At 42.7% G+C, this 12,352-nt stretch overlaps 2 protein-coding genes across 4 annotated transcripts in view; both read left to right on the top strand.

The window, feature by feature from the left end:
- Nucleotides 1-4,508, top strand: part of MGA (MAX dimerization protein MGA) — a 70,767-nt gene extending 66,259 nt beyond the window's left edge. For 2 of the 3 annotated variants that reach the window (XM_075192865.1, XM_075192866.1), the window contains exon 17: nt 3,145-4,507. In XM_075192865.1, the coding sequence (XP_075048966.1) occupies nt 3,145-4,349 (1,205 nt within the window). In that variant the 3' untranslated portion in view covers nt 4,350-4,507. Of the gene's footprint in view, nt 1-3,144 lie in introns of all 3 variants that reach the window. The other variant, XM_075192867.1, reaches the window with a different exon arrangement.
- LOC142108999 (MAX gene-associated protein-like) lies at nt 4,401-10,703 on the top strand. Its single transcript, XM_075192981.1, has 5 exons — nt 4,401-4,418; nt 4,749-4,870; nt 5,617-5,665; nt 10,277-10,459; nt 10,551-10,703. The coding sequence occupies exons 1-5, from the start codon at nt 4,401-4,403 to the stop codon at nt 10,701-10,703; spliced, it is 525 nt and encodes a 174-aa protein (XP_075049082.1).
- The last annotated feature ends 1,649 nt before the right edge of the window (nt 10,704-12,352 follow it).

Here is a 12,352-nt window from a genome sequence, read left to right on the forward strand (position 1 = left end):
GTAATTCCTACATCAGTAGGAATAGTCACCATCACCATAGGTGGCTAGAGAAGTCCCAGTAGAGCAATTTATATGTATAAAGAGGAATTGCACTGAGGAAATTGTATGTGAAAAACAAATATCCATTCTGAAGATGAAGTTCATACAGAAAGGATATTCTAAGGAATCTGTTGAAGCAGCACATAATAAGACTAAGCAGATAGATAGGGTCCAGCTACTACAACCAAAGACACACAAAAAGAATAAGACAGATAAAAGTCCTTTATCCTTTATTACACAATTTAATAGACTATAAGAGATGCGAAAATATCTTCAGAAAACATTGGAAGGTGTTAATGGGGGACCCAGTTTTGAAAAATCTTTTGCTATCTAAACCTCGATTCATCTATAGAAGAGCACCAAACCTAAAAGATAGTACGTAGTTCACTTGCCAATCCTCAAGATTTACATCCCACTGGAACTAAAGGTTTCCATAGGTGCGGGACATATTTACCATGTCGAACGATAAAAAGTAAATTGATTTTTCTTGCAAATCGTTTTTCATCTGCTGAGTCACTCTGTCAGTCTCTACATTGTTTGCCTGTATTTCAACAAATCCAGTATAAAGTTATTCTACTAGCATGCAAGGCCATCAACTAAATTGCACCAACATACATCTCCTCACTTGTCTCAGAATATCTCACAACTTGACACCTCCATGCTGCACAAGATCTGCGTCTCTCTTCCACTCTCATCACGTCCTTACATTCTTGGCTGCAGGGCTTTTTTTGGGCGGCACCCACTTTATGGGATTCACTGCCTCGCACCGCAAGACTTTCCTCTAGTCTTCAAACCTTCAGGCATTCTCTGCCAACCTACCTTTTCAGACAAGCTTATAATGTTCTTCTACCACCCTCTTAATCTCCCTAGGTTACCTTATTGCCATCCTCTACACAGCTAACACAAAACAACAACCCTCTGGCCAACATAGTTGTGTGACTGCGCATACAGTCACTAAATACTTTGTAACCTTTGCATTCTAGCTGGACATATATTTAATAAGATGTAGCACTTACCCTTGTGTAGCACTTACCCTTGTGTATCAAACTATTGTCTCATAGATTGTAAGCTTGCGAGCAGGGCCCTCTTACCTCTCTGTATGTATTTATTACGCAGTATTGTTTTATTACTGTTTGTTCCCAATTGTAAAGCGCTACGGAATCTGCTGGTGCTATATAAATAAATGATGGTGTAGGGAGGTAGACATGTGGGCTTTTTAAAAAACTTTAATACTTGATCCCTAGTTTCCCCACCCCTTTTAATATCTCTCTCCTGTTAGGCCTCAGTTTAGTTTAGTGCCCCAGCCGTGTAGGACTTGTTGGGTCTGGTGGGCAGCCCCTTTTTTTAAATTTATTTCTTTATTTTCCTTTTATTGACTTGGAGGCTTTTCCCTGTTTATTAATGCCACATCCATGGAGCGATCCACTAAGCCTCACGCAATGACAGGTGTGGGGTGTGGCGCCCAAACCGACAAATGAGTCCTATTCTGGGGTTTTTTTTTCCAGGAGGAGAGCAAAGTGGTTATTGGGTCAGATGTGGAGGACTCCACTTTTGGGGAGGAAGTTACCTCTGACTGTCAGGGGGTGGATGATTTCATACAGGCTGTGTGCCAGACACTAGATATTCCAGACGCAGCAGTCCCTGAGACTGCAGAGTCTTCTCTGTTTGCACATCGATCAAAAAGTTATTATTTTTTTTCCCACTTCCTCTTAGTTGGAGGTGTTTGTTGGTTGAGGCCTGGTCGTTGACTGATCGGAAGTACCAGCTTTCCTGCAGACTGCAGTCCTGTTATATTTTTCCCCCTGAGGTTCTTGCTAACTGAGATGTGCCTCCAAGGGTGGAGACTCCTGTTGTGTGGTTGGCTAAGATCACTACAATCCCTGTTTACATTCTTAAGGAAGGTGCAGACCGCAAGGTTGATGGTGTCCTTAAGTCTATATTTAGCGTCAGCGATTGCCTCTTTAAGGCCTGCCTTGACATCGGCTTGGGTGAGCAAGGGTGTGGAAATCTGGTCCAGATAGCTTTCAAAGGGTTTGTGGGCCGGCAATGAGTTCTGAAGTGCTTTCTTTGGTGGAACAGATCCTCATGGCTACGGACTATTGTGGGGGGGGGGGGTGCCCTTAGATGCCCAACTGATAGGGGCACAAATATCTGCCTCTGCCTTCTCCGCCCGTCGGACTCTCTGGCTAAAATCCTGTGGGGCTGATATGGAGTCTAAGAAGGCTTGTGAGGCATATTCTTTTTCTGGGTGAGTGTTCTGTTTGGGCCGGAGCTTGACACCATTATTAGTCAGGCGACGGTGAATGAACAATTTCCTTCTTGTTAATGCTCCTAAGTCCAGGGTGTCCAGGTTTCGCTCTTTTCGTTCCTACGGCTGGTCAGTCAGTAGGCCAGGTCACTCGTCTGCCCGAGGGGTGGTTTGCAGCGTGGATGCCAGGCATCCAGCAGCAAAGTTTGCAGATAAGCAGTCTGTGTGATGGGCGTTCTGCCCACCAAGGGTCTAGGGCAAGAAATCCTTGGGCGGTTTTGATAGTTGTTTTTCTTATTCTCTGTCATTTCTTTGTCTCCTTTTGCTGTGGGGCTTGGTTAAACATAAACTGAGGCCTAACAGGAGAGGGGTATAGAGGGGGGAGGAGTTTTTTAAAGCGCATACAAGTTTATCTGCCTATAATGTACCCCAACCTTCCTGGTATTCCCCAGTGGACTAAGAGAAATGGATTTTGCGGAAGTATAAAAGTCCTATTTTAAGAAACGCAATAGGGCTTAATTCGTGCACTAAAATTATATGATTTTCATGACTTTAATCATTACTTTATTTAGCCAAGAGTCCCAGCACTAAATTATACCCATATATCTTTAAGCAAATTCTATGTTTTAATATTGTGTCTGAAAATAATTAGGAGTGACCCACCATCACATAATTGTATTACTTCTTTAAAGATGTCTACTTTTGTACACGCCCCGTTTATACCTACAATGTTAGGAAGTGTTACAACTTTAGAAAAAGTTGTTTGCTTCTAATTCAAACTGAGAGGTAGTCTGTTTCTTTGCAGTTCCATCTAGTAATCATAAGTAGATAATTCTTGTTTTCACACTGTTTTTTAGGTCCTACTGTGGGTATCCGGCTTCCTCTTCCAATGAAAACTGAATTTTTAGATCCTACTTCTGCTTCTGTTACGTCAACTTCCATTAGTGCTGCTCCAGCTGCTGTACCTATTGCCACTGTTTCAAAGACCAGCCCAATTAAATCTGGGGTTACCATTGTTCCATCAAATCCATCCATGCTTTCTCAGTTTGGTACATTAACAACGACAACAGCCATGCCTACAACTAGCAGTGAAGTCTCTCGGTCTCCTTCGAAAGTTGTAGCTTACACTAGTGGTGGACATGCTGTAGTTACATCTAATGTGATACCTCTCCAGTCAGGAGGCATTCCTGTAGTAAATGTTACACCACCTACTGCCCCAAGTGGCAGTCCGCAAATTTCTGCTTCTAAAGCCATTATACTAATGATGGATAAGCCAGCAGTTGTGAAAGAGTCAAACAATGAAGTTAAACCACTGGACAATTTATTAAGTCCGGTAGTATCTGCTTTAAGTGAAAAACTGGCTGAAGAGGACCATATAAAATGTGAAAGGCTGCCCTGTTCAGAAATGGTAAAAATTGACAAAAAGGCTGAGGTGGAAGACAATCCTAAAGCATCTGTCAATTTTGTGGAGCTAGGGGGCATCACTCAATCTAAAGAGAAGAATGGAAATGGGAATTCCCAAAATAAGCAGAGAAGTAATGTGCCTTCTCAGATAAAAGCTGAAGTTGCAGATAAATCCAGTGATTTTGATGAAGCACTGTTACAAGAAGTCACAAAGAAAGGGGTCAGGTGGGGCCAGATACCTAAGGGGGCCCAAAGCCCTATAACTGAAGGTGACCAAAGCCCAGCACATAAAAGCACCCTTTTCAAAAAAGAGGACACTAGCTTAATTGAACCTGGATTAGCATGTGACCCAAATCAAATAGAATCCATAGTATATTCGGAGGCTGAGCAGCAGATACTGAGGGAACCTGGTGTTGAAGTAATTAAATCACCTCTCTTAGAACAAAGCACTGCAAGATCTGAGGACTTTGTATCTACAATAAACCAGGAGAAAGATGAAAGCCTCACAGTGGATCCATTAATCAAAGTCCCTATTACTGACGAGAAAGACATTCCTGACATTAAAAAAAAAGATGAATATTTGATTGAATGCTATTCTCATAGTGAAGATGATGTGAGTTTTTATTTAATGATATATGTATGTGTGTGCGCGCTGTAACTTATTTTTTTTTCTCCTCCCACTTGGAGGACACTGCTACTTTGGTGTAGAATGTTTGTGTTGGAGCAGGTGCTTAATTTGATTCTCTTCAAAGTTGTGAAAGCTGCTCCCCTTCTTTACCCCCTTCCCCCATCTCCTATGAAAACTTTTTTTTATGTAAGTGCCCATAGAGTTGGTGCTTTTTGTACTATACTGCTTCAGACAGCAGAAAAAATATTTGATCTATTGAAGGCTATTTGGCCCCTAGTTACCTCAGAGGTGATTGCCTCAGTACGAAAAGAGCAAGAGGAGTTAGATCTTTACTCCAATTTCTTATCCCCTACCTAGACATTCTTTAAAAAGCAGGATCTTTTTCTCTCCTGTTGACCCCCTCTTGTAACATCTATTTTTAATATATAGAGTGATGATGATGATGATGATGATCTATGTGTTGACGTTGAGACTGTGGAAGAACTTTCTGAGAAGATTAATATAGCTCGACTTAAGGCATCTGCTATTACCATTACTTTAAATACAGACAGGTAAGAATCCATTTCTCTTGATAACATCTGTGCAGTACTATTCTACACCCTGACAGCTAAAGTGAAGGTCCTGTGACAGTGCTGTGCTTTATTCTGTATTTTCAAAACAAAAATGTGAATGTAGACTTTCTGCTGTAGCAATAGTGTATAGAGTCCAAAATGACTTGGAATAGTACAGGTTTCATTACATATATTATAACTAGATGGAACATTAACAATGAAAGGGCAAAGAAAATAAGTAACTGAAAAAAGATGAAACTCTATTAATAAAAATTGGGCATATTCAAATAGCTTAAAGACGTTTCCCCACATTCAGAAAATGTTAATGTTTGTTTAACATGCTGCTTTAAAACAGGGTATTGACTAGTCCTGTTGGGGGACACAGACTCTCTTACTCAGGAATCTGGTTTCCTCCTGTAATTTTTATTTTCTCGCTCCTATTTTTCAATTTGGTCTCCGTTAGTAATAACAGTAGTTAAAAGCTGCAGAAAGGATAAGTGTTGTTCCTGTATTTTCCAAATGGTCTTGAAGAAAAATATTTTATCAGTAAGTGGACAAAAAGTTCAAGTTGTATTTAGTTGAGTATCTTAATTTTGGTCACGTTTACCTTAATGTTGTCATTTTAGGAGTGTAATTATGAAGCAAGATCTATTGTGCAGTAGACACGATTTCTTTTTCTTTTTCTTTTTTTTCTTTTTCTTTTTTTGAGTCTGAAATAATTGAACATTTTCTTTCTCTTTTTGTAGCTGTGGTGTTCATGCTAAGTTTTCTAAAGAACGCAAGAAGGGTTTCAAGGTACAGTTTTAAAAAAGTGGCTATATCTGATTCTGAAAGAAATTATTTGAAGGATTACAACTGTGTTTTAGAATATTGTGGAATGTGGTTATATGCATGTAATGTACTTCAATATATATGTGGTCTATGATCTCAGAATGAACAGCTTGTCTTCGTGGCATGTCTTTCATAGCAAGGAAATATTTACTTAAGGACTCTCCCTTACTTTATCACCTTTTCTCAGTGTATTAGTCTATATATTAAACAGACTGCTTTCCACCTATATTACCTTTTTCAGAAACCTTTTTGGCAACCTTTAAAACATTAATTTCTCTTTCATCCAGTCTGGGGGACACTGCTTACCATGGGTTTGTGGGGGGAGTTGGCACCTAACTAGTTAACTTTTAGTACTGCCGACAGACCCCTCCCCTCTACAATCCCCCTGCCCCCTCTTGTCCAGTTTTTTTTAGGTGCTCGTGGAGTTGGGCAGCGTTTTTTTTTTTTTGTTTTTTTTTTTATGGAAGAAGGATATCAGCTACACAGACAGCATTACTGAAGGGTGGGAGCTAAGACAGAGAGCTCCCCCCTCCTTCCAGAGAGAGATGGTTTATCCCAGTCTTCTGGCGCCAAGGAGAAGCCCGGGATACTTAGCCCATAGGCCTGTTTGGCCTATGGGCTAAGTATCTGATTTATTTAAACACATTCTGTATTGCTGTGTACAAGTGGGCTAGTAGGAGTTATATTATAGTTCTCCTACTTGCTTAAGTATTATTTGTTTTTAAGATAATTACAAGTACAACTTTTATATCTCGATCAGTTGATTATTTGTTGTTACACTATTCTCTCCAGGGGCAAACGCAGGATTTGTGGAGGGGGGTTTCCACACCACGCCGCCAGTGGGCGTGACCAGCATGCATGGAGGCGTGGCTATAATTTTAGACAGTGCTTGGCGCTCTCCAACTCTTCCTATCTCCATAATAAGCATGGGCAATGCTGCATGCTCTGCATACTACTGTTAGGTGCATGCAGCTCTGCCTTTTCAAGCAGAGCTGTGTGAAGCAGGAGCAGGGTCCAGCCACCTCAATTATACAATGCCCCAGGATTGGAGGGGGGATTCCAGGCACTAGGAAACTCCCCCTCGGTTTGCCTATGCTCTCCACACATTTATATCTCTCTCTATACTCGGCTAAATTTTACAATTTAAGTCTGTGTGTTTGGTGTGCCTTCCTTTATTAAGAAATGACAGATAAGGGAAAGGGCCCTATTGCAAAATATTTTACATGTTCTAAATGTAGTGTAAAATTACCTTGTGGGCAGAAGGACCCGTTGGCGCCCTGCTCTGTCTGCGAAGCAGGGGTCCCCCCTGCGCAAACCCAGCATATTTCAGCCCCACTGACGGAGGAACCGGCCTGGGTGGCCTCCCTGACACAGTCGGTTTCCTCTTTAGCACAGATGGTTTTTCAATCCAATCAATTGCTTTCTACTGTGGCAACTTCGGTGGCTAATAATACTAGTACACAGTTGGGCCTCCCTGTTGCCACAGGTTCTATTGGAACGTCTATACCAGGACCTTCCTCTTTACATACAGACCAGGCCCCTGTTCCCACAGAACCGGCATGGTCTGCAGCATTTATAAAGGGTTTGGATAAACTAAACCAGTTACTTGAATCCCAAAACATTCCGCCTGCTAAAAGATGGAGGCCTAGATCTGATAATCCCCTTATGGTCCTTTCAGACTCTGAGGAGTTTTCAGAGGAAGAGGGGGAAATTAATTCTGACCCTGACCAGGTTCAGCTTTTGGGACAGGAAGAGGGCTCTAAAAGCCAGTTTATTAATGATTTGGTTTTAGCAGTGAGACAGGCGTTGGACCTCCCAGAACCGGAGGATCCTACTCCTAGAGACAGAAGTCTCTTTAAGAAGGCCAAAAGAAAGGCTATTCATTTTCCCCCTTCCGTAGAACTTAAGGATATTGCAGAAGGAGCCTGGAAACAGCCTGATGAGAGGTTCTCGGTTCCCAAAAGGTTCTCTTCCTTGTATCCATTGCAGGAGGAAGATGTGGGTCGCTGGGAGAGTATTCCAAAAGTGGATATTCCAATAGCCCGATTGGCCAAGCACACTTCATTCCCAGCTCCAGGTTCTGCATCTCTGCAGGACGTCAATGACCGCAGAGTGGAATCCCAGCTGAAATCTATATTTGTGGCTGCGGGTTCTTCCTTTAGGCCCACATTTGCTTCAGCTTGGGTTGCTAGAGCCATGGAGGCATGGGCAGACCAGCTGGCAGAGGTCTTACAGGACTCTGATTTACTTCCCTTGGCTTTGCATTTGAAGGAAGCATTGGGGTACCTTTATGAGGCAGCCCAGAACACAGCGGCTGTATCCTCTTCTATTCAGGCTGCATCTATTTCAGCAAGAAGAACGTTATGGCTGAAATCCTGGGAAGGAGATGCGGAATCAAAAAGTCTGTGGAACCATTGCTTTTTCTGCAGCAGGTTTGTTCGGCCCGGAATTGGATACCCTTATCTCACAGGCAACGGGGGGCAAAAGCACTTCCTTGCCGGTATTCCCTAGCAGGAGCCGAAACCCTCGGGTCAGCTCCTTTCGTCAGCCCTTTTGGGGGACCTCCTTGCCTAGAGGACAGTCCTTTAGAGGCAGGCAGCCCAATTCTCGAGGCTCCTCTGCCAAGGGAAGATCCTCGTTTGCAGCTAGGCGCCAGGCCTTCAAGACCCAGGAGAAGCCTGCGTCCTGACGACCACTTTGTTCTCCTGGAGAGGGGCGCCAGTGGGGGGGACGTCTGTCTTTGTTTCAAGAACAGTGGGCAGCGTCCTCCCAAGATCCTTGGATTTGGGGGCAATATATCAGAGGGGTACAGGATAGACCTGATGGCTCCGGTTCCACATCGCTTCTTCATGACTCCGCTCCCCCGAGATCCATCAAGAAGGCAGGCAATACAGGATTGTGTCGCCGCTCTTCTTTCTCAAAGAGTTATCTGCAGGGTCCCAGATTACCAGAAGGGACAGGGGTTTTATTCAAACCTGTTTCTGGTCAAGAAGCCGGACTGCTCTTTTCGTCCCATCCTAAACTTAAAGGGCCTTAATGTGCACTTACGGATGGACAAATTTCGGATGGAATCCCTAAGGTCAGTGATAAACGGCTTAGAGAAGGATCAGTTTATGGCGTCCATAGACATAAAAGACGCATACCTCCACATTCCCATTTGGATCCACCATCAGTCCCTCCTAAGATTCTCGGTGGGATCCTTCCACTATCAGTTTCGGGCCCTCCCCTTCGGCCTCTCAACAGCGCCGAGGGTTTTCACGAAGATCATGTCAGTAATGGCAGCAATGTCTTCACCTTCAGGGAGTTCAGGTTGAGCCTTATTTGGACGACCTGCTCATCAAATCCTCCTCAGAAAATTGCTTACGTCATCACTTGATCCCTCACCTGTGGCGGTTCTCGAGGATCATGGGAATGGCTAATAAATTTAAAGAAATCCCAGATGGTTTCCGTGTCAACGCATGGTTTTCCTAGGGCTCATTATGGACACCAGCCAGCAAAGGGGTGTTCCTTCCTGTCGAGAAGATCAGTTTGATTCAGAGCATAACAACTCAAGTCTTGTCTTCTCCCAGCCCCTCAATGCACTTGTGCATGCGGCTGCTGGGAAAGATGGTGGCCTCCTTCGAGACTATCCCATTCTCGATGTTTTCAGTGGGATCTATTGACAAAATGGTCAGATCCCACCTACGCTTGGATCTTCAGAGGATCTCTCTATCTCCGAGGACGAGAGAATCGCTTCAGTGGTGGCTTGATTCAGGACCACATGACAGTGGGCAGGTCCTTCGCTCCATGGTCATGGATCATAGCCACGACGGACGCCAGCCTGAAAGGATGCAAATTTCGCTCGTAGTGCTTTACGAGCGGGGTTTTCAGAGTAGTCCCACCCTTAGGGGGGCTGCTTTAGAACGTCCCCATGGTAAGCAGTGTCCCCCAGGACTGGATGAAAGAGAAAAATTTTTTATGTACTTACGTTAAATCCGTTTCTCTGATTCCGTCTGGGGGACACTGCGATCCCTCCCTTCTGCTTTTCTTCTGTGTGCTCTTGTTTGACTGGCCTTTTCTCCTTGGGCTTTTTAATTAACTGAACAAGAGGGGGCAGGGGGATTGTAGAGGGGAGGGGTCTGTCGGCAGTACTAAAAGTTAACTAGTTAGGTGCCAACTCCCCCAAGCTCCCTCCACAACCCCATGGTAAGCAGTGTCCCCCAGACGGAATCAGAGAAACGGATTTAAACGTAAGTACATAAGTCCTCTTTTCATTTGAACAACCTGGTTAATAATATATCACACCATTAATGCTTCATTGGAATCGTCATCATAAAACCCATATTTTTATAATGCCAGATGTGCAGAAAGCAAAGGGTGTCTAAGGGTTTACTGGTTTAGCTTTTCGAGTACGGTTGACAGTTCATCCTACTAATTTCTTTTGGATCAAAATGCCTCTGAGATCAATTTTGAATGTTTTAAACATATTGCTATAATTAAAGTGACTATAGTATTAGAAATATTGTTCACTATTCAGTAGTCAAGACTATATCAACTGTCTTATTATAGTTTTATTTTTTATTTTTTTTTATAAAGGTGAATGAAGATGACATTTTTTTGATGGTAGGTGAGGGAAATTCCACCTCTGTTCATCGTCGGAACCACACAGCAAATGAGCGGAAGAGAAGAAATGAGATGAGGGATCTCTTTGAGGAATTAAAAAATGCTCTTGGCCTTCACAACCTTCCCAAGGTTTCAAAGAGCTATATATTGAAACAGGTCAGCTTGAACATTGTTTAAATGTCAGGTAGCCGATGTAATATTTAACAGAAAACATTTCTGTATTTAAATCTTTTCCCATAACTTTCAGGCCATAGAGGAGATTGAGGAATTGACAGATGCTGCTGACACACTTATAAGAAGTAAAACCATGCTGTCTATGAAACAGAGTGAATTGATCAAGAAATTGTCAAATCTTTCAGGTTGGTGGATTGTGGTTAGACAAAAAAATACAATAGTATAAAACAATATAAAATACAAAAGTATTAAACAATACAAAATTATTATACTGTAATAGCAGACTATCATCTAGCAGCATTTCTGAGGGTTGATGGTGGATCCTTCAATTTGACTCCTCTCTTCCTCTGGGGAAGATAGGGAAGCGGACAAAGAAAGTTTGTCCCTCACTTCAGCTACAGCCTATACAGCCTAGTTAAGGCAAGTGCTTTTGGTCTTTAATATTCATCACCTTGAAGAACAGGGTAAGCTTCCAAAGTCTGTTTTTAAAAAGCAGACACATCGGCCGTCAGAAACTAAGTACTGTTGGAGAAACTGTGGGGAAACTGGTACGCTTATACACGTTTTTTGGAATTGCCCTAAGCTACAACCACTTTGGGTTGAAATTTTCCAGCTAATTACCCAGGTCACTAAGGATGATTTATCCCCATCCCCGGCCATGGTGCTTTTACACCTATATAATCCTCATCTTCAGCGTCATAACCACTATGTGGCTGGGCACATACTCATCTCAGCCAGAGCTGCAATAGCTCAAAGCTGGAAATCCCCCCTTGGTTCCATCTCTTACCAAAATCATCAGCAAAGTTCAACATAGCTATGAGATGGAGACCATAGGCTTTAACTATACCTCAAGGGCTTCCTCGCCCCTGGTTAAATGGTTTACATGGTACAAAATTTTTTCAGAGTATAGACCTGTGTCTGCCACCTAACTTTCCCATGCTGTATACCCCTCTGGAGGGTAGATGTCCTGCCTTCAAAATGTGCTTTTATGGTTGATTGGGTTCAATATGGCCAGTCTCCGACTCATGAGCCCCTGTCTGTCTCCCTCCTTGATGTCTTTGTCTTATGTGTATTTGAATGTTTCCTGTGTTATTGTTTTTTGTTATTTTTTTTGATTGTTTATGGGCAGTTCTGTCTGATTTATTGGATCTACATTATGTACTGTACTCTGTAGTAACTGCCATGTTTGTTTTATATTCTTTTACTAAAAACTTAATAAAAACCTTTTGAGATAAAAAAAAAAAAAAGCAGACACATAGGCCGGTGGTCTTTGTCTCTCTCTCTCTTTCTCTTTGTCTCGTCTCTCTCTCTTTCTCTTGTCTCGTCTCTCTCTCTTTCTCTTTGTCTCGTCTCTCTCTCTTTCTCCTTTGTCTCGTCTCTCTCTCTTTCTCTTTGTCTCGTCTCTCTCTCTTTCTCTTTGTCTCTCTCTTTTCTGTCTCTCTGTGTCTCTCTCTTTTTGTCTCTCTCTCTGTCTCTCTCTCTTTTTGTCTCTCTCTCTTTTTGTCTCTCTGTCTCTCTCTCTTTTTGTCTCTCTCTCTCTCTCTCTCTCTCTCTCTCTCTTTTGTCTCTCTCTCTGTCTCTCTCTCTCTCTCTCTCTCTCTCTTTTTGTCTCTCTCTCTGTCTCTCTCTCTTTTTTGTCTCTCTCTCTTTTTGTCTCTCTGTCCTCTCTCTCTTTTTGTCTCTCTCTCTGTCTCTCTCTCTTTTTGTCTCTCTCTCTGTCTCTCTCTCTCTTTTTGTCTCTCTCTCCGTCTCTCTCTCTTTTTGTCTCTCTCTGTCTCTCTCTCTTTTTGTCTCTCTCTCTGTCTCTCTCTCTTTTTGTCTCTCTCTCTGTCTCTCTCTCTTTTTGTCTCTCTCTCTGGTCTCTCTCTCTTTTTA

The sequence above is a fragment of the Mixophyes fleayi genome, chromosome 12, assembly GCF_038048845.1.
Source record: "Mixophyes fleayi isolate aMixFle1 chromosome 12, aMixFle1.hap1, whole genome shotgun sequence".
Taxonomy (NCBI): domain Eukaryota; kingdom Metazoa; phylum Chordata; class Amphibia; order Anura; family Limnodynastidae; genus Mixophyes; species Mixophyes fleayi.